Below are 23,025 nucleotides of genomic sequence, written 5' to 3'. Positions count from 1 at the left end.
AATAATCTACCTTTCCAGATTAGATCTGCCCACAACCTGGATCATTTTAAATAGTTTTTTAAAACTCATTTTTATTCTATGTCCTTTAATTGAGACCTGATACTGTAGCTCTTCTGTTGTGGTGTTTTTATTTTGTTTACTTATTATTACTCTTATTATTTAACATTATACATTTTTTTCTTGTATTTTCTGTTTCTTTTCATCAACTTATTTTATTATAAATTTTGTACAGCATTTGGTGCAGTTTTAAACCCGTTTTTAAAGTGCTATACAAATAAATGTGTCATTGACACAATTAAGGAATCAAAACAGGAAAAAAGAAAATAGTTTTATTTATGAGGGAGTCACAGAAAAAAATTAAGGGAGAACTGAAGAAGTACACGACAGAGGAAGTAAAAGTGATGACAGGTAAATAAGAAAATATACAAGAAAGGAAGGACACAAGGAATAAAGGAGAGAAGGAAGAATAGGAAATAAAGTCTGTAAATTTCCATACTGTAATTTCTCATTATTTGATCCAGAACTGGAAAAAACTTAAATCTAAATCCATAATCTTCCAGACTGTGTTTCAACTAGAAGGAGGGTCAACCACTATTATTTCTAAGAAAACATTTAACATTTTTTCAGAGATTACTTTATTGATCCCTGTGTACCTCCTCTGTATTCAGTATTGCTCCTCCAGTCTGATAAGTCAATCTCAGCAGTGCCAGCAATGACCAGCTCCAGCTCCCTGGCATCAAACACAGACACCAACCTCGCATCCACCACCTGAAGAAGGACATTTATTGTAAAGGTAATAAATGTTCTGTAAGATTGAAATATGCCTTACAAACTGTTTTGCTTTTACAGAGCTGACACAACCCCACCTCATAAAAACCTCTGACCAGGCTTTCAGTCTGCTGGACGACTCCTCGCTCTATCCTCCATTTCACCATTCGCTCGATGTACTCTTTCTTGTTCTTCTCTGAGACAGGGATGTTCCCTCCACCAGGTTTCAGCTCCCGTTCTGTGATCTACAAAAAGCATGTTTAGCTCAAAGCTAAATCAGTGTTTGAGTCTGAAAGTCAGAGAGACTGATGTAATAATGCTTTAGCCACTTTCAAAAGCAGAATCCACGACCTCAGTGGAGCTGGGTTTGGGAACAAAGGGTACACTGATAAATCGGCCCTCATTTTCTTAATTTTGGGAGATCAGCAATTGACTGTTGCTTTCAACCGGAATTGGCAGGTCCGGCTTTTTAAAGATAAAAGATAAAAATTCAGCCAGAAAACTGCACCCCAATTGGAAACATCAGCATTAAAGTTAAGATGGGAGAAGACAAGAGTATTCACTGAATTTTCTCATTGAACTTTCACTCTGAAAGGTTAAATGTGACTTACCTTCCAGTATGTCTGATATGTTGTTGTTTTTTCCGTTTTTTTGACTAATGCGACTTATACTATGGAACAATATATTTTTTTATTAGATCAACACTAATATATCTTAATATGCATTAATGCACACAGCGGAAACAGTCTTAGCAAGACTGCAGAAGCTACAGTTTTATCTCTTGTCAATCATCGCCAAGGAAAATGAATGGCAGTCTTGGATTGGCAGCTTTGCAAACACCATCCAGTAGTTTGACAAGTAGCATTGCGCCTAGGTACTTAGGCTTGCCAAGCTGCATTTTCTTTTGAACATGTAGTAAATAATCTAAAAACAGGTAATTTGTAGTCTGCAAACGTTATGGAGTCACATTACACAGAAGAAAATACTTATGATGGATTGCTGTGGTAGCGCAGGGGCAATGCACAATCCTTACATGGACGTCACAGTTTCGAGACCTGATGACCTTTGCTGTATGTCTTCCCCTTCTCTTAGTACAGTGTTTCTTAACCTTGTTTGAGGTACCGAACCCACCAGTTTCAATGCACATTCACCGAACCCTTCTTTAGTGATAAATCAAATATGATTTTTTTCCAAATTCAAGACGTAGATATATATATATTTTTTTTACTGGTACACAAAATGAACTGTGCATGAACATCACCTTGATCAAAGAACAAAACCAACACAACTCACAACAAATTACATACCTGTAAATCAGTGTGACTTCTGCTGTTGTTTTTGAGAGACCAGTTCAGATATGCGTGGCTTCACCTTGGCAAGTGCTACTCTCATGTCATTTTCACAGCAAAGTCTGTTCCTTTTCTTTGTTTTTATGTCCAGCATCCTCGAAAAGGATTGTTCGCAGAGATACAGTATGTTGTAACAAATGGTATAAAAAATTCCAGGGCTTTCTTAGCAATAATTGGGTACTTTTCCAACTGTCGACACCAAAACGTTGAGAGTGTTGTTGTTCTGAAGAGTTGCTGTTGAACCTGGCTCTGCTGAATTTCAGTGATTTTGTCAAGGTATTCATAATTGACATCTGCTGTCTCAACAGCAAACGTGAACGGCTGTCTCACCCATGCTGGATATGACTCTCTTGTAGGGAAATATCCGTCGAGAGACTTTGCAAGCTCATCTAAGTGCGTGGCAATTGTTTGCTTCAGTTCCATGGATACAGAAATGTCTCCGATTCCAGACACATCTTCGATCTTAATTGCACAGTCGTCCAGAAGGGGAAAGTTTGCGAAGTTATTGTTCTCTGTTCGTCGTTTCCATAACGGTAGTTTTTTTTTAAAAGCTTTCAGGTTTTCTTCTGCTTCCATGATGTTGACTCCACCACCCTGCATCTGCTGATTGAGATGATTTAGAGCTGCGAATATATCAGCCATGTACGCTAAAATGAGAATGAACTCAGGATTTTTGAAGCAATCTGCATGACAATGTTGGTGCTCTTGCAAAAACAGGGCTAATTCCACACACATGGCAAAAACACGATTCAGCACCTGTCCCCGGGATAACCACCGAACATTAGAATGGTACAGGAGTACCTCGAATTCAGAGCCCATTTCTTTACACAACTCACTGAAGATGCAGTGCCTCAGAGCACTATTTCGCACATAGTTCACACATTCCACTACAGTTTTTAATACTTCTGCCATTTTTGGAGGCAAGGTTTTTGTTGCCAACGCATGTCTGTGCAGAATACAATGCGTAACAATGATGTGTGGTGCATCGGCTTTTACTAGCCCAACAAAACCAGACTTTCTTCCCAGCATGACTGGAGCTCCATCCGTACAAACTGCAGAAACCATATCCCATGAAAGATTGTTGTCTCTGAGGAAGTCATCCACAAACTTCTTCACATCGGCTGCCTTAGTTGTTGTTGTAAGAGGCTTACAAAATAAAAACTCTTCTTTTATGATGTTGTCTTTCACATAGCGCACGAAAACAGCAAGCTGGCTTAGATTAGAAACGTCTGTGGTCTCGTCGAGTTGAAGGCTGAATTTTGCCGGACTTGAAATTAGATCTGCGACTACTTGAGCCAAGATGTCTTTACTCATGCACTCTATTCTGTCACTGATGGTGTCATTTGAAAGAGGAATTTGGGATAATTTACCTTCGGCCGCTGTTCCGAGTATCAGATTCGCCATCTTTAACGCCGCTGGTTTTATGAGTGTTTCACCGATGGTGTGCGGCTTGCCCTGCTTTGCGATCAGGTAAGCAACTTCGTACGATGCGGTGAGGATCGTTTTGTTCATGGATACAAATCCAAGAGCAGGCAGAGTGGCCCTTTCATCGAATCTGGCTCTTTTCACCTTGAATTCAGCGAGCGTTGTGTTCTTGTATTCCCCATCTCCATGCAGCTTCAAGAAGTGTTCCTTCAGTTTTGCCGGTGTGAGACTAGAGTTGCTCAACTTGACATTGCAAATCATGCAGATAGGACGCTGACTCCCATCACGTTCTGTGATACATGTGAATCCATGTTGTACATATTCGTCCGACCACTTTCTTTTTTTGCTTGACATAGTATGGATTAAAACATTAAGAAAGAAACCACACGGTGACTACTGAGCACGCTAAATTCCCCGCAGCACTGATTGGTCAATTAATGTAACGTGATCACCTGCAGCAAGTGATGGCCAAGCGGGGTGTGTCATGACGAATTTACATAATTGATCAAATTGATGTTACAAAAATATTTGTGGCGGAGGCTCCGCCGAACCCCAGAGACCGACTCACCGAACCCCTAGGGTTCGATCGAACCCCGGTTAAGAACCACTGTCTTAGTACCTACTTTTCTGTCTAACTGCTCGCAAATAAAGGCTATCTGAACCAAAAAAATTAAAAAAAGGTATATTTGTGACCAAAAACTTTATTTCAATATTTTCTAATTGATCACATGTTAACAAGATAGCAGTAAGCATTTAAATATGTAGGTAATATCAGAGTCTGACCTGTCCAAACACTTCCTCATTGACAGTAAAGGTGAGGTCAAGCATGTCTTCTATATCATTGTCCTTCATCCACTGGAGAGACTGGTGGAACTCCTCATCCAGATATTCCAGGTCACTCAGATCGCAGGGACTGGAGAATGGAAAAGACAAACAATAAATGACTGCACTTGTGTGAGTTTTTGGGGCTTCCAGTGAGCGTAGCCTTACAATAAAAAAATTGTAAACAATTAAAATGAATATTGGTAAATGCTTTGTTTATGTTCATGGTTAATTCTGGGTAAACATACATGCGGAGAAGGCCTTTATAGAAGGGTCTGGTGAAGAAGGCATCCAGCAGATACTGATGGATCAGAGCCAGACCCAGAATGCGGCCACTGAAACGGAACCTGAGGCACACAAACAAATGGATATTCAGCCTTATGACTGTAGTGAACACAAACCTGTGGGATATTCTTGATAATCTTGGTGTAATTCAACATATTAACTAAGCAACACACAATAGAGGTCACACACTGGATCTAATTATCTGCTGTGAATATTTCCAATGTCTCTGTAACTGATGTTGCACTGTCTGATCATTTTGCTGTTATCTTTGAAAGCACAATCAACATTGGCTCATTTAGCCAAAACAGCTACTATCACAAAAAGTTATTTCACAGACAACACAGCAGAAACATTTAATCAAATCTACTCTTTGTCCTCACCCGTAAGCTGCAGTGACGTAGATGAGTTGATAGATAATTTCCTTTCTAAAATTTCAGGTATCATTGATTTTATTGCCTCCATTAAAGTGAAGATTATGTCGGGTAGGAACAAGTCTCAGTGGAGAAATGCACAGTTAGATCTGCAAGACAACTATGTCTTGGTGCCGAATGCAAATGGTGTAAAACTGAACTTCCCGTTTATTATGAAATCTACAAAGAAATACTGTGTAGCTATCACTCAACACTAAAACACGCAAGTGAAACGTTCTTTGCAGAATTCATAAACAAAAACATTAACAATACTTGAGTTTTACTTGCAACAGTTGACAGAATGACTGCAACATCTGAACTGCAATCAATGCAGCATGTAACAAATTTGCCAACTTTGAAGAGAAAATTTAAAAAATCAAAGGTTTAATCTGCACATCCACACTAAATCCAGTACCAATGCTGTGCCCAAACAAAACAAATACAGAAAAAAATGGCTAAATTTCAACAATTTAACTATAAAAGCCTAGAAGAAATTATGAATCAATTAAGTTCAAGTTCCGGCTATATGGATATCCTACCTACACCTTTCTTTGAAAAAGTTCTGCCTGTCATTAGAAATGATCTGATCCTAATAGTAATCTCATCGCTTTCATCAGGTGTTTCCCCCAGGCTTTGAAAACAGCAGGTGTCAAACCACTGATAAAAATGAACAATTTGGACAAATCACTACTGCAGAATTACAGGCTGATCTCCAACCTAACATTCATCAGCAAAACTATTGAAAAAGCTGTGTTTAAACAGTTAAATAGCTTCCTAACGATAACCAACCGCTTTGATGTCTTTCAGTCTGGTTTCCGGGCTCACCACACTACTGAGACTGCCCTTGTAAACGCGTTCAATGATATCCATATAAATACGGACTATGGGAGAACCACAGTGCTGGTTCTGTTAGACCTCTGCAGCTTTTGACACTGTCGACCATGACATATTACTGGAACGACTGGATTCTCCAACCTAACTAGTATTCAACTGGTTTGAATCTTACATAAAGAACAGGGATTTCTTTGTTTCAATTGGAAACTTCTCACCGAAGCGGACAGAAGTCACATTTCCAGGATTAGAGAACTAATGTCTAAGCAGCATCTAGAGAAACTCATTCATGTGTTTATATTTAGTTGCATCAATTACTACAACAGTGTCTTCTCAGGTCTGCCTAAAAAAATCCTACAGCTGCAGCTGATACAGAACGCTGCTGCTCCCATCCTCACTAAAACCAGGAAGATAGAGCATAACTCCCCAGTTTTAAAGTCCCTACACTGGCTCCCTATAGCTCAGACTATAAGTCTATTGTTAGTTTAGAAATCACTGAACAGCTTAGCACCAAAATACAGTAAAGATCTGCTGTTGTTGTATCAACCTTCCAGACAGCTCAGGTCTGGGGATGCAGAGCAGACTAGAACCAGAAGCAAACATGGAGAAGCAGCATTCAGCTTCTATGCACTGTAAATCTGGAACAAATTTCTAAAAAACTGAAAAACAGCCAAAATTTTGAGTGCCCTTAAATCTAGACTAAACACCCACCTGTTTAGAGTTGCTTTTGAAAGATAAACATCAGACATAAATAATTATGGTAGAAGTGATAAATTGGGTGGTTTTATTACAAGTTGGCCCAGTCTGTTGGAAGAAAAGGTTCTTTGACTAGACTGGGCCAATCAAATTCTAGAATGGCACCGCCACCTTGAGCAGTCTAGACGTCAGGTGAAGAAGTAGCTGGAGAGAATGAACCAGAACAAGGCTGCAGATCAGCTTGTGAAAGGAAACATGCTTGCCCTGCAGTGTGCTCATGTAAGCAGGCAGAACTGTGAGGATTATGTTCTTTAATTTTTCCAGTGCATTTAACACAATTCAGTCTGATTGGCTCTGTCAGAAACTCCACAAAACACAGGTGGAGACTTCAACAGTCACCTGGATTAATGTCTACCTGACAAACAGAACACGTTATGACTGAAGGGTCGTGTTTCTGTCCAGGCGGCGAGAGGCACAGGAGCGCCACAAGGGTCTATACTCTAACCATTTCTTTTCACTCTGTAGACCTCAGACTTTTCCAATCTTCTATCTAAGATTGAAATGGGGCATCAGAACTAGCATTTGGACCATGAAACTATTCCTCCAGGCTGCTGAAATTCCAATAACTTCTGATAACTCTCAGACATGTATCAGTTATATTGTGGTACATTCATTTCAATACAATTTGTGTTTTTGTGTAAATTATTACCATTCATGGTGATTGTCTACAAAGGCCGACATGGGGCTGATCTGAACGGTGTAGGTGTCATTGGCTGAATATTCAAACAGACCATAATATGGGTTGAACAATTCCCTGGAAACCAGGAAGAAAAACTCCCTAGAAGGCCCACTGTAGTCCAAGCTGTAACACACACACAGATTAATGCTTAAACCTCTTGTCTTGTACTTTCTTTTCGAGATTGGTTTCCACCTCACTCACCCCTCCTCCCCAACAAAACTGACGTAGAACTTGCTGCGCTGCAGGTCCTTCCGGGAGTAGCACATGATCTGGTTGAAAGCATCTTCCAAGAGATGGTCCCGACGGATAGTCACTCTTTATATGCACAAAAATGAACATGAAACACAAACTATAAGCGAAAACGAAGAGAGGATGTGTAACAAGATACACACAGATATAAATTCAGCTCACTTTAGCTTTCCAGGGCCTTGACCATAGCCTTTAGTTTCCAGTTTTCTGTAGAAGTTGCGGAGTTTTGCCTCAAAGTCTCTCTTGTAAGGAGCTGGGGCTCTGGCATTGGCTCGCTGAGTTCCTACAGTGAGACAGAAAGAAGGACTGACCGGTAGTTTCAGGAACATATTTTTGTATTCGCTAATATTTCAATAAGATACCTGGTGAGTTCTGCGGGGAGGAAACAGGGGATCCCCGAGGTGACTGGCAGTAGCTGGGGAGAAGTAAGGCATGAGGAGGGACATAGGACATCACTTCATCTTCAAACAGACTGCAAGGGGAGACAGAGAGAAAGACTTAAAACACTGAGGCAATACAACAGAGTAGCCCAGATGTAAACCACGGGTGGCAGAAAGGAGGTAAAACAACCAAAAGTGGTGCCTGAATGACTACAGCATTCAGACTAATGAAAAACCCAAAACAATTATAATCCTGTTGTGAATTCATGTTAGATATGTCCACAGTGGGCTGGCCTTGCATATGAACTCAGCACAATTGACATGACACAGGAATCTAGGAATAAATTCTGGATACATTTTCTGCTCCCTTATGAGGTTTTTGGGACCCTTTCAACAAGGAGGAGTCCTTCCAGAACCAGAACTCACTAGAGGTACTGTACATTCAGTAGGGGTGCACCAATTTACTAGCCAGATTTATCATAGCAGATTTCCTTAAATTTGGGAGATCGGTGATTAGTCAATACTTGCATGTGAAGCCAATCTTACCTCCTGATGTTATTTACCCAAGCAGGGATCCAAATATCAAACATTGTACTCTTCTGCTCTCCAAAAAGAAAGGCTTGAGGCTCACCAGGTCATGTCTGCATGTTTGCAGTTAATCGGCCAAAATTGGGATCGGCATGCCAGGCTTTTTAAAGACCAGTAATGAGAACAATCGGTGCATCCCTAATATGCTGGTGGACCTGAAAAATCATTGGGGTTGATGTGGAAAAAATACAATTAGGTCACACCTGCTAGTTGTATTGCTATATGTTTATTCTAAGTTCTGTATATTCCCACCAAGTTAAAGCTGTTTGGGTTACATGAACAAGGTTGGACGTTGTTTTTTCCCAGCTGCATGGGAACCAGTCTGTTTCCCATGCTTTGGATCCCTTATCCCTTTGTACAAAACTCATGTGTTGGCTCTGCCTGGCAGAGATTTTCGTGCAGACCTGCTTCGTTACTGATTGTCCTACAAGCTCTCTGTATTGTGCACAATATATGAATAAACCTGATTGAGTGATTTCACCTGAACAGTGCTTGGAAATAGGTTTTTTCCACGACAGTTTGGTGCCGTGACCCGGATCCCTCGACTGAACATCCGAGGACATCGACGAACAGCGTTAAGGCGCCGACCTGGACTCAACTCTAGCCTCAAACCTCGATTAAGAGTGATGAGGGCTGTTGGTCGGCTCCACGGCTCCAGTGCTGGGATCAACAAACTCAAAACCACTGTTATTAGGTGGGATACTCACTCAGGCTAACAAATTCATTTTGCAAATTCCAAATTCTTAAATCTAAAATACTAAAGGATCCGATAAGCCTTTCACCCTGGGGAATAGAGATTGATGGTGTTAAGAGGAAACGTTGGGTTAAAATCCCACGGGGGGAAATTAATAAGATAAATAAATAAATGAATAAAAATTATATAAAATAAAATAATAATTAATTAAAAAAAGAAAACAACGGTTGGGAAAGAGTCCCTCTGGACATTGTTTGGATTACAGTCTCAAACGGAAGAGAATAAAAGGAATCATGGGTTTCTAGGCTGAGGGTCCTAGTGAAAGTCCTTAACGTTTTGGTTTTCTAAATTGGGGGAACTAAACCTTTAGAGAATCCTAAAGACCTTTATTGGAAATAAAGGCCCCTCTTAAAGGAGTAAGAGGCAGAGCTACCACAAAGCTGATTTGTTGGATTCTGCAAGACGTTTGCAGTCTAATGAGGAAATCCCACCCAATTCAAGAAGAATGGGTCTACGTGGTTCCAGAATGCAATCTCCTCCTCAGGGTGAATTGTTTGACTATATGATAACAAAATATGGAGGAAAAAGTGTGTAATTTAGTGGATCAATGGATAAAATGTGGTATTTTCCCCACGGGTGGTTCATTGAAACTCTCTGTTTTGAAAAAAGTACAAAGAGAAATAGAAAATAGAGAACGTGCTTTAAGAGACAAAAACAGATAGAGACTAGGAGTCTTGTTGATCTTGAAAAACATAAAGAGAGTTTAGAATGCTGGATGAAAGAACAAGACTGTAGGGAAAGATGGAAAAATGCTAAACAAATGGCTGGATGTAAGGATGATTCTGGGAAAATAGCGGGGCGACATGACAATGCTTCTATTTCTATGATTAAATCTGAAAATGTTTCTGCTTCTAAAACTAAGGGAGTTAAACCCCCACCTTACAATTCTTCTTCTCTTCCCACACGTCTGTACCTGGACTTGAGTTCTCTCTCTGTGTTGGATCCAGATCTCGACGCCTACCCGATTCCACGACCACAACAAGCGGTACCTGCACCAACTGATGGTGTCTCTCCAGTTTTAACACAGCCTATATCAACAACAACGGCTGCAGCTGCAGCAGCAGCAGCTGCTCCTTCTAAGGAGGAATTGATTCCTACCACAGATCTAAATTTGACGATGTTATGACAGCAATAGAAGCAGTGAGCAAAGAAGTGGGTGAGTGTGCGAAGCATTTGACGCATGCAGAGGAACGTTTGTCCACGATGGAAGACGAGCAAATGTCGCTAATTAACAAAGTTAAAAGCTTGGAGGAAACGAAGAAGCTAATGGAGGAAAAAATAGTTGACATGGAAATGAGGTCCCGCCTCAACAACCTTAGATTGGTGAATCTCCCCGAAGGCGCAGAGGGCTCCGATGCCTGTGGATTTTTGGAAAGCTGGTTACCAGAAGTGTTGGAGTTGCCTGCCCTGAGAAATCCGCTGATTCTCGAAAGAGATCACCGCGTTGGCCCGAAAAGAAATGCAGAAGCACCCCCAAGAACCGTAATTATGAGATTCCTTAACTGTAAACAAAAGGATCTGATATTCAAAGCAAGTAAAGCAAAAACGGATATCCTCCACAAGAACCAGCGGGTGAGATTCTACAACGACGTCGCTAGATACACAAGCAGCGCAAGCGGTACGATGGAGTCCACAAGCGCCTCCGCGAGCTCGGGCTGAGACATGGCATCATCCCTCCGGCTAAACTGGTGCTAACGTACCAAGGGGAAACTTTCAAGTTCAACACACCAGCAGAGGTCCAAACGTTCATCAATCGGATTCAGAAGGGACAGATAAGTGCAACGGAGTGACTGAATAGATGCAGTACTGATGGAGTGTAGCGTTGGTGCGTCTCTAATAAATATACCGTTTTGTTAGATCATCATTATGTTAACATGGTATAACGTGAAGCTGCATTATATATTTTTTTATATATACCTTATACTTCTACATTCATTGTTCTGTTGTGATGTTCTACCTCTATAATACACACTAGAGATCACCTCAAATGCATAGGGATAATTAGACTGTTGGAAACGCAGGAGAAGGTCGAGTACAGTACATATATTTAGTTTTTTTTTTGTTGGTAGAGATTAAGAATTGAGAGAATAGATCATAAGGATCTATACATGTCAGTGGTTGGAAGCAATATACTGGGAGGGCCTGACTATTTGGTTGGGAATGGGGTTTTATTTGTTCAGGTAGTTCAGGGATTGTGGGTGTATGTTAACTGTTCAGTTGTTTTTGTTGCCCCTCTTGGACATATTTGTGGAGTTATTGCATCAATGTCTTTTACGTTGACATGACGCAGAGGATGGAAATTAAATGCACATCCTGGAACTGTAGAGGCTTACATAAAACAAAAAAAATCAAACAAGTCATGAACAAACTGAAAGATTTAAACTCTAAAATAGTATTTTTACAAGAGACCCATCTCTTGGAGAAAGAAAATATAAAATTACGTAGGAGGTGGCAGGGGGATGTATATGTAGCTCCATTTACATCAAGAGCCAGGGGAGTAATGATCCTAATTCATAATCTGTTCCTTTTCAGGTGACCAATATTATTAAAGATAAATTGGGGAGATATCTGATTATTCAGGGGTCCATTTTACAAGAAACTCTGAACTTAGTAAATGTGTATGGTCCCAACTCTGATGATGATGTTTTCTATACCAACTCCTTTCTTGCCCTTTCATCGCTGACAGGAAAATACATTATAGGGGGCGACTGGAACTGTTACTCTCAAATATAACTGATTGTTGCTATGATAGCATACTAATATCAGATCACGCGCCCTGTAATTTATTACATTCTAATAACAACATGTTGAGAGACCCTCCTTGATGGTGCTTACACCAGAAATGGCTGAAAGATGAGAAATTTCTTAATTATGTTGGAGACGAATATTTATATAAATATAAAGATAGACGAATATTTCAGTATCAATACCACACAAACTTCAGCTTGTATAAAATGGGACGCTTTTAAGGCATGTTTGAGGGGTTATATAATCAGTTACACCCCATTAAAATCTAAAGAACGCAAGAGCAGACAACAATTAGAATCTAAGATTAAATTATTAGAACTGCAAGCTTTTAGAAATGGCAACACAGAAACAGAGAAGGAATTGCTGTTATTAAAGGCGCAATATGAAAAAGAATCTGCAGACAGAGCGGCCTCCAGATTATTAAGATTAAATCAATCATTCTATGAACAAGGAGAAAAACAGGGGAAACTCTTGGCATGGCAAATAAAACTGGAAGTGCAAAAAAACATAACCTCTCTTATTAATAGTAAAGGGGAAACTTTAGTAGACTGTCTGTTATCACACAATAGCCAGCCCCGACCTCTTCATTACAACTCCTTTGGGCTGACTACTGACCAGTTCTCCGTCTAACAGGTCCGGAAAATCTCTGAGACTTGGGTATTACCCTAAAAGTGCTCTATGAGAGATAATCTATTTAAACTGGTGGCGAAAGCGATTCGTCTAGCTCTAACTACCTCCAATCCAGAAGTTATGACCCTTTACAGTTAAGAAACAATCAGCTGAGTAGCCCTCGCAGCTGCTTAATTCCAATAACCACTTCTGTTAACGGTAGCTCACTTTCTAAATTATAACTCGCTCTTGGAACCGGCTAGATTACGTTTAGTGACTCAGATGTAAATCTCAGGGTCATTATTTACACTCACCAAAGGAAATTATGAAGCCACCTCTTTACTGGAACCATGTACATTAGTTTTACATTTATTAAAAGAACTGAAAAATGATTAAACGACTCAATTAATTCCAATGTCCACCAACCTCATTAGAATTTTAGAGTATGAATTTATTAAGCAAGCTTAAGCAGGGATATGTGACATACAAATCAATAATCAATTGTATATAATATGAGAGCAGTATAATAAGATCCACATGTATAACCATACCATGCTGTCTCCTTTCCCTAACTTATGTCGCATGTTCTAAGATGGATTTTTTAGGGGGAAGTTCAACTCACACCCAGTTGCTGATGGATCTTTAGCAACAGGAACATCCAGAGACCTTGGTCGGAATCTTTGTCCTTATGTGGAAAAATCTTCCTTAGAATAGTAGCAAAGTAGAACGGGTTAAATCCTTTAAAAACCCAGCTCTTTATCCCTCCGGGAACTTTGTCTTTTCTCCAAGTCTGTTGCAATGTATTTGGGTTGAGGTAAGACCGACGGCCGAATCAGGAACCTGGGCTTGGGCGTCCGGTACTTGTCCCTTCTTGGCGGCGCTGAGTCTCAAGTCTCCCGTGGTTCCAGGGTGCGGTCCGTTGCTGTTTCCTCTGCTTCCCCGTTTCGACTCCTTCAGCGCCGTGGACAAAGAACCCCTACTTCTCCTTTTTCGTCTGCTTTTATACGTTTCTCCGCCATGTATATGTATGGGGAGTTTTAGTTTACGTGGTTTCCTGAACATCTGCTGATTTTCACGGAAAACCCCGTTGGCCCCTCCTGTCTGCTGACTAGTGTGGAAAGTCCCGTCCTTCCCCCAGCGTGTTGATCTTAGCTAACCACACCGCACCACCCATCCTGTGTGTCCTGGCCATCTGTTCAGAACTGCTTGCGACAGCAGGAACTCACAAGTTCCCCTTCTCTTTCCACTCACTATTTTCTCTGTTATTAATCATTAAACACAGTCAACCCATAACTTATATTAAAAACCATTTGCATCAATTTTCAAATCATCACAACTTTGATATTCATTAAGAATTAATCACCTCTTTCACTTATTATAAATCATCAAACATAATCATTTCATTGTTGTTACTGTTTCAGATCATCATTCAGAAATACATTTCAGAATGTTATCCAATGAGTACTTATACCCATATCATACATATACAATCAATCATTATTATAATCAAAGCACAAGATTGCTGTATTTTTAGGCCCTCATGCACCTTTTTCTGCGTGTACCTGGAAAGATCTCACAACCCCATGCCAGTTTTCTTGACAAGACCCATTCAAGATAAATGAAGAATTTAGAAAATACTATGAAAGGCTGTATGATTCTCAAGACACCTCTGATTTACAGGAACACGACTCATTTCTAAATAAGTTAATTATTCCCTCAATAGATGAAGGTTATAGAGAACAATCGGAAGCTGAAATGACAGACGAAGAGCTGGGTAAGGCTATTGACTGCATAAAGGCAGGGAAGAAAGCTGGGCCTGATGGTGTTGTTGCGCAACACCCCCCCCTCCTTTCTGTCTCTACTCTCTCACTCTCGTACTTCCTCTTCTGAGAGGGGAGATGTGCTACCAGCTCTCCTTCTAACGGGTTAATTGAGTTTCCTAAATCTGCTGGGATTTACCCTGTCCAGAACTGAAGTAAACTCTGTTTAAGCTGGTTTCGAGAAACGATTCGCCTGGTTATCTGACGGCCTACATCCAGGTGTCCCACCCTTCTTCCCCCTGTGAATTAGCCAAACTGAGCAGCCTACAGCCAACTAGTTTCACAGAGCACACCTCTTAACGGTCGCTCGTTCTCTATTTTACAACTTGCATTTGTTATTGAACCAGGTAGGTTTTAGTAACTCGGGCGAGTCCCAAGGATGATGTTCTACATTTGGGCTACCACCAACCTAAAAACATTTTCCACTTCTTCCTCTCCAGAATCAAACATCACAGCTATTTTACAACCATCAAAGAACTTTAAGGTGACTCATTAACTGAATGTCCACAACATCTTTTAGATTTTCTTTATGCTAAATATTTTATTAGTAAGGCAGTTTTGCAAGGGTCAGTACAGCTTAATTCAGTAGCAGAAATAATCAAATAAGTAAAATCAATCATCTAGTCTATCTTTCCCTACTGCTGACACTGAGAACTAAAAAAGGGAACCTTTGAGAGAGACGGACGGAGTTTGGCGTTTCGAACCCCAGACCTGGCCCGATGATGAAGAAGGTGCTGCAGCAGGAGGAGGAAGTTGATCAGCGAAGGCAGGGATCTCTGTAGGTCTGATGAGCTTCTTCTCCGCATGGATGGTGAGGTCACACAGGACTTGGTGCTGGCAGGAAGAAAGGCACCAGTTCTTCTTCTTTGTCTTTGCCTTTGTCTTCATCTTTGTCTTTGGGGTCTGAACCCAGCCGATGAGAGAAGTGCGATTCGAAGCCACAGATTGTGGGCCAGACGGGTTGGTCTCCATGAGCAGGACAGTCTTCGGCTCCGTGGCCCCGGCTCTTCTTCAGCTGCAGAGTTCTTTGTCCATCTCGATCTTGGCTCGAAGCTGCCCGGAGGATCCAACGAAAGGTTCCACTTTTGCACCCACCTTATATAGGGTTTATCTGTCTGCTTAGACAGATGATCTCATATCCGTCACTGTCTTAAGAGACATCATGTCATGATGTCTGTGCCAATGTCTCAGGGTTGCTCAACCTCCTGTGTCCCTTGCCTGCACAACCTTTCACCTACTCTCTACCTCCAACATATCAGTGATGTTTAATTGCAGTTACACCTTTTTACACCATTTCAAGTTTAATGTCAAAATCACATTTATATCACATTTATTTTCTTTAGCTTCTCTGATTTAGCATTCATTTATAATTTTATAACCATAACTTATTAATTATTCTTATTATAATCTTAATATGAGTTATTACAGATGTTTTCTGAAAAGAAACCAAGAATAATCCATGATTCTAATTATTTTATACCAAAGTTACAGTTACTTGTTTTTCTTGTAAGTGTTCTCACAAATGTACATGTAAGTATTATTACAAGTAAACCAATATTAATATAAGTATTTTACTTTGAATCTTATCAAATTACTCAAAATGTTTAGATTTCATTCAAACTTTCATGCTTTAAAATAAGGAGTAGTCTCAGCTATTTTTATAAATCTGCAGGCTGGAAACTTACTTCCTCTTTTTCCAGGAAACCTGCTTTTCCTGTTTAATGACTCTTTCTGACTGACTATGATTTCTTATGATTAGATAGAAAACAGTAGAATTAAAGCAAAGTTTGCATGAGACAAAAACAACACACACAACTAGATTTATTTTATTGACACTTAAGTCTACTGTTGGGCCTTGATATCACTTGAGTGATTCATTTTAAAGATAACTTTATTTATTATTACTGTTAAACTAAAATCTCCAGCATGGGGAAGTGGGATGAGCTCGGATTTTCTTGACAATGGGTTCCCTATAGACTTTTATAAAAAATTTTAAAAACAATTACTAAGTCCTATCTTAGAGATGTTTCAGGAGACATATTGTAATGGTGGCCTACCAAAATCTATGACAAGTGCTTTAATCTTTGTGCTACCCAAACCAGGGAAACCCAGCAATAAATGTGAAAACATGAGGCCAGTAAGTTTGCTTAATGCTGACCTAAAAATACTCTGTAAATTATTAGCAATACGCTTACAAGATTCACTTCCTTCAGTGATACACAGGGATCAAAATGGCTTTGTTTTGGGTCGGCAAGGTCTACACAATGTGAGGAGGCTTCTAAACATTATTCATGGCTTGGGTGTTAAATCAGGAACTGCACTTCTTTCTCTAGATGCAGAGAAGGCGTTCGACCGAGTCGAATGGGCCTATCTTTTCAACATTTTAAATCGTTTTGGTTATGGAAACAATTTTTAAAAATGGATACACTTATTATATTTAAATCCTACTGCAGAAATATTAACAAATAAAAATATGTCCAAACCAATTGTTATCAAACGAGGATGCCGTCAAGGATGTCCTTTGTCCCCTTTGTTATTTATTTTAGCATTGGAGCCTCTTGCTATAGCTGTAAGGTCCCATAAATCTATAGCAGGCATTACAATTAGACAAGTAGAACACAAACTTTCATTATATGCAGATGACATAATCCTGTTCATTTCAAACTTAAAAGAATCTATTCCAAGTTTGCTTAATTTAATAGAGGAATATGGTCATATTTCAGGGTATAATATAAATAAAGCTAAATCTTCATTAGCTCTTGCCTGGCATGCCGATTGGGATCGGCATGCCAGGCTTTTTAAAGACCAGTAATGAGTATAATCGGTGCATCCCTAATATGCTGGCGGACCTGAAAAATCCTTGGGGTTGATGTGGAAAAATTACAATTAGGTCACACCTGCTAGTTGTATTGCTATATGTTTATTCTAAGTTCTGTATATTCCCACCAAGTTAAAGCTGTTTGGGTTACATGTTGGGTTACATGCACAAGGTTGGACGTTGTTTTTTCCCAGCTGCATGGGAACCAGTCTGTTTCCCATGCTTTGGATCCCTTATCCCTTTGTACAAAACTCATGTGTTGGCTCTGCCTGGCAGAGTTTTTCATGCAGACCTGCTTCGTTACTGATTGTCCTACAAGCTCTCTGTATTGTGCACAATATATGAATAAACCTGATTGAGTGGTTTCACCTGAACAGTGCTTGGAAATAGGTTTTTTTCCACGGCAGGGTACATCAAGATATTTCCCCTTTTTCACATGTAAATAATTTCACCACATTTAAAGCCAATGCATTATTACACTGTAGTTGATGTATACAATTCTTAGATTTTTATATTAGTCTGGCTCCTCATTATGCCTGTGTTGAGGCAACTTGTCGGCCCATAGACTCCCGCTATCAATTCAAGCCATTACTGGATTATGTTTGCCCAGAAGGGCTGAAAAAATGATGAAGCAAAGTTGATAAGCAATATGTGGTGGGTTGGATCATATTTAGTGACCAGATCTGGATCACTGTGGGCCATTTGGGGAACAATAACAATTAGGCTGGGATGGAAACACAGAGACAGACAATGGGGGTAAAACAGCAGGGATGTCTCACCTCAGCAGCATGACAAGGTCCGCATCTCCTGACAGTCGGGTCAGTCCTGACACACCATCTGTGCGGATCAGCTGGACCTTCTCCCTGATATCACATCAAACAGGGATGTCTCCTTTTTTATTTGCATTTTCTCATTTTTTACATACATTTTTTATTTATTTATAGAATTATATGAATTTGTAAATCAAAAGTACTTTAGTTTATTTTGAGTTATCTATAGAATGTCTTGGTATTTTACTAATACAGTTAGAGCACAAACTGTGAAACGTCAACTAGTTTGTACATTTCAACTAAAAAATTTGGAAGAAAATGGAAGAAGCTTGCCAACCTGAGATAACATCTCAAACATTTAGAAGAACATGGAAATATTGAATCAGCACCTCAAGTCATCAGCCAGGATAGAAATAGGTCTTCCAAATGGACAATGTCACTCAGCATACAAATTAACAACATAGTGGCTTAAGGACAACAAATTTAATGTTTTGGAGTCACAAAGTCTTGGTCTCAGTTCCAGAGAACACTAGTGGTCAGAGCTGAAAAGGTGTGTGTAAGCAATAAAAGTTCTGTCAGAGGGAATGGGCCAGAATTCCAGCAAACTATTATGATAAACTTGTAGAAAGGTACTGCAAAATTGGCCTCAATGGCTTTCTCTAGTCCAGAGAACTCCAGAGGACTTTAGCGCTACATTCAAACATACCCCAATGGTGGCAAGCTACATTGTCGCCACGGCTCAGAAGACAGCCCGCCATGCTCTCACATTCTGACATATTACATTGAATTTAAAAAGCACACAAATTGAGAAATACATAATATAAAACATTGTAACCATGAAAGAAGACATGTTGGTATACCTGAGTACATGCTTTCGGCTGAAGTCCGGCTGTCTCTCCTGCAAAATCTCAAAGATGTTTGGTTGTCGAAGAAAAGCCACAATCTTGTCATTGTAAGCTAAATGAGACAAGAAACAAGTGGCTCAGATTTATTTGTTTCATTAAAGAAAGCTACAAAGATTAAAAAGTTAAAAATGTGGTACCTGACATGTCACATCCTGAATTATAGATTAACTGCTTCTGAAAATAATGCTATGTTTTACTTAATATTAACGTAGGTATTGATTTCTGTGGATGGATGAAATTACCTTTTTGGGTTAAATGTTCCATCTTAAAGCTGACAGAAATTATTTTGATGTTTTAAGTGGATGTTGATCTGTGGTGGATGCTCCTACCACCAACAGATAGAGTTAGTATTTATTTTTCTTAATTTACATTATTAGTTACAGCTTACATTATGCTTAAGTTAGTAATTTTATTTAGACATATATTTTCTAATGGGTGCACACTTTAGTTAATATTTGTCTGAATGGTTTTACTCACACTTGTTCTTTTGTTTGAGGTGCTGCCAACACAGACCAGCTGCAGGAGGAAGCCTGGAACATACCGTTTTTTTTCTAACACTATGGGTGGGGGGACTTTGTTGTTTAAAGTTGATTTTAATTATTTAATTTTGTCACTTAAATATTCACTTATTATTGTTTGTGCTAAGTTAAAGTTAGTTTTGCTTTATTTATTTCATAGAATGCTTTAGGTAATTTTGTATTTGTTTGTTCCTTTGCTATGTTGTGTCTCCCTCATGTGGTGGATTTAAGTTACTCCACCCCTTATTTATAAGTCTTTAGTTCTTTGTTTGCAGGCCAGTTTTGTTTGTTCAGTTAGTTTAGTTGGGGCCAAATCTGTTATTTCTCATTTGACTTATTTTTCGATGAAACCTGATGTTTTGTTAACCATTTTTGGAATTATTAAATTGAAATTTTTTGACATTTTGAACACCTTATGTCCTTGTTTAAGTCTGGTCCCTTACATGATCACTAAATATAATTGAAAGCTGGGCCCATATTCTCAAAGAATCCTAATTCTGAAGTAGCTGATGGGTAAAATGGACTGAATATTTAGTTGTTAATTCATGTTGTTGAGTCAGATTAAGGCTGCGTTCACACTGCAGCCTGAAGTGACTCAATTCTGATTTTTTTTTCTTTCTGTCAAATCTGATTTTTTTTCATGGCGGTTCACACTTCCAAATATATGCGACCTGTATGTGTTCTCCAGTGTGAACGGGCAACGACCTAAAGTATCCCGCATGCGCAGTAGATGGCGCAATAACATCAGCGTTCTCAGTTTTTTGCCAACTGCCATAAAAAGAAGAAATGCTCAGTGTTTGTGGAAGTAAACCTGGATGATAACGGTGGAGCATTGCTTACATATTTGAAGTTGTTGTCCAACCGGAGCCAGCATATTAACAACTTAATCCTCATTATAGTCCGTTATGGTTGTTTTTCTTCTCACCTCTATCAGGACGCAGAATAGGGACATTTGTTGAGTATCAGTGACATTCAGGTGGGATGAATGCGACCTGGACGTTAGGTCACATTTGAATCGGATACGTATCGGCTATCCAAGAGGCCTGGGTCGCATTAAAAAAGAATCTGACCTGTGGTGTTCAGACTGTCATGAAAAGATTAGATACAGATCGCATTACATCAAAAGAAATCGGAATTTGGTTACTTAAGGCTGCAGTGTAAACGCAGCCCAATATTTTATCCAGAACTCATTGGAACGAAACTTTTTTGTTTTTTGTAAAATGACAGAGTAGTGACGTAATTTTTTGAATTTCTGGAATTTCAAGATTTTTCTTAGAATTTAAACTCTGTAAGATTATAGTTATTCATAAACATGTTAGGCTTTTAGAGAGTTTCTAATTCAAAAAAACATTAGGGGTAGTAAGGAGGAATTTTAGTGAGCCTAAGTTAAGCCGGAAAGACTGACAGAAAAGATAACCTACTTCAAAAAGAACAAGCATATGAAAGATTTTTGGTAAGAATTGTTCACAATGCCTGGATTTCAACTGTCTGAGTGAATGTGTGCTTGTCTGTCTGTATTATACTGACCCACAGGGATAACCTCTTGGCACTGCCCCCTGCTAGCTGAGGTGAAGGTACTTGAAGGTCGTGGCAAGACTGGAGGACCAGGGTGATGCGTTTCTTCACCCACCTGAAAGACAGGAGGACATACAAAAAACAATGAGATGTAGACAAAATAATAATCTGACTCCACAACATGATATAACAAGTAAATATTCAGGCAATTTTGCCCATCAACTACATCTGTTAACACTAGGGTGTCCGTTTATTTTCCGTACTGTTTTAGAAAAAGATTGCTGATCTTAAACACTGTTCTTCACTCCTTAACAAGGGAAGTATTAAACTGCGCTTCCATTATAAATGTGCATAAAACTTTGTCAATTTTTACATTGATTTTCAAAATACCAAATTGCACAACTATATGGTCAATGAAAATGCAGTTAGTGACTATATTTCTGCATCACTTTGTACAATTTGTTACTCTACTGTAAAGAAAGAAAAAAATAACTAACTTTTCCTGTTTCAATTTTGTTTGAATTTCTCACATAATTCTGCAACCCTTTAAGCAACCTGTCTGTAGCTTGGCAAAATGGTAAGCCTTTAAAAGGCCCATGTAGCTAACTGTAGTTTTAAACCTAGAGAGTAAACATAGGTGGGAAGCTTGGTTTTACACTTTATTAGTCGTTAGAGGATATCCATTTCTTATGAACGAATTTCTGCAAACATATCCTGGCTGTGAATTGTGTGAAACGATATTTGGCTAGTTTGATTGGTACAGATATGATGAACTTCTGGTCAATTGTCTTCAGTTGCTTTGCTAGTATGTGTCAGTTGCATAATCAGCTCTAAAACCCCATAAGCTCTTGTTATCCGATGTCAAAGAACAGTGAAAATTTGAAGTTCTTCAGTCTTACCAGTTGCCTTGGACTGACCTCCCCAGCACTGTGACTACGTTGTCGGGTCAGATGTTGGCGGTGAGATAGAAGGCTTGGACGAGAGCTCTGAACAGGCAGCCGAGGGTCAATGAATGTGGTAGCACGGCAGTTATGATCCACAAAGAAAGGCTACATGTGAACAAAATGTCAGAAATTGAAGTTGTTGAGATTGCAATCTGTAACTGTTAAGACAAAGTGACTAATTATTTCTCAGCCAGACCTTGCCGCTGTGGTCATGCTTCATCTCCCAGCCTCTGGGCAGCTCGAGCTGTTTATTCGCAAACATGTTGAGAAAAGCCACCAGGTCACGGTTGTGCTGGTAGCGCTCAAAGTGGTGTGCATCTCTACGAACCTTACTGATCATATGCTTCAGACATGTGTTGGTGGTAAACATGCGATAGGCACTCTGAGTTCACAGTTAGAAGAAGAGGAACAATCAGAGAAATTAGCGATCAGTGTACAATCATCAGTAAAATTAATGTTTGGTAAAGTATAAAACACTGTGTTACTGTGGCAGTGCATGGGATTTACAGTCAACCCTATACATTTATATACAGTTTACTTTATAAAAAGGTTGTATATTTGATATTAAATCTGACTAAACATTTTCTGCTATAGGTCAATTAAGAAAATTATTGTTTACTTGGAAAATGCAAAATGAACATTTTATTTACTTTCTTCAAAAGGGCAGCATTATGTTTTTCCCATGCAGAGAGTGCCATGTTATAGGATAGTCAACTAAATATGTTAACTTCAGTTATAAAAATGCTATATTTATATCAAATATAACTTAAAATAAATATGACATCGTAATTTAACCTGTTGAAATTGGGCCTCTGTCTCTTTAAAAACTCTTGCCCTTTATAAAACTCTGTCTTCAGGAAGTCATCACAACATTGTTGTTTCTATTGACACTTAAATAACGTTTTTAAATTGCCCTGAGAAGCAGTTAGTATAATGAGCTCAGCAGATGAGCAGTTCCACCAGGTGTTCGCTAATTGCTGCTGGGTAGTCTTAAGGAGCTGAGTGGTGGAGTCTCGGAGAAGTGCTGCTCTATGATGCAAAATCTTGGACACTGCAGCTCAGAGGAGGAGCTGTGTCTCGAA

General features: G+C 39.3%; 1 protein-coding gene across 4 annotated transcripts in view; it reads right to left on the bottom strand.

Moving 5' to 3' along the window:
* hecw2b (HECT, C2 and WW domain containing E3 ubiquitin protein ligase 2b) overlaps positions 1 to 23,025 on the bottom strand; it is a 70,293-nt gene that overhangs the window by 11,877 nt on the left and 35,391 nt on the right. For all 4 annotated transcript variants that reach the window (XM_028010384.1, XM_028010385.1, XM_028010386.1 and 1 more), the window contains 13 exons: positions 22,140 to 22,325; positions 21,899 to 22,048; positions 21,012 to 21,114; positions 18,922 to 19,018; positions 18,071 to 18,154; positions 7,937 to 8,046; positions 7,737 to 7,857; positions 7,527 to 7,640; positions 7,296 to 7,448; positions 4,613 to 4,711; positions 4,326 to 4,455; positions 867 to 1,013; positions 654 to 768 (listed from right to left, as the gene is read on the bottom strand). In XM_028010384.1, the coding sequence (XP_027866185.1) occupies positions 654 to 768; positions 867 to 1,013; positions 4,326 to 4,455; positions 4,613 to 4,711; positions 7,296 to 7,448; positions 7,527 to 7,640; positions 7,737 to 7,857; positions 7,937 to 8,046; positions 18,071 to 18,154; positions 18,922 to 19,018; positions 21,012 to 21,114; positions 21,899 to 22,048; positions 22,140 to 22,325 (1,609 nt within the window). The remainder of the gene's footprint in view (positions 1 to 653; positions 769 to 866; positions 1,014 to 4,325; positions 4,456 to 4,612; positions 4,712 to 7,295; positions 7,449 to 7,526; positions 7,641 to 7,736; positions 7,858 to 7,936; positions 8,047 to 18,070; positions 18,155 to 18,921; positions 19,019 to 21,011; positions 21,115 to 21,898; positions 22,049 to 22,139; positions 22,326 to 23,025) is intronic.

The sequence above is a fragment of the Xiphophorus couchianus genome, chromosome 24 (genome assembly GCF_001444195.1).
Source record: "Xiphophorus couchianus chromosome 24, X_couchianus-1.0, whole genome shotgun sequence".
NCBI lineage: Eukaryota > Metazoa > Chordata > Actinopteri > Cyprinodontiformes > Poeciliidae > Xiphophorus > Xiphophorus couchianus.
This window is presented reverse-complemented; position numbering and strand designations above follow the sequence as displayed.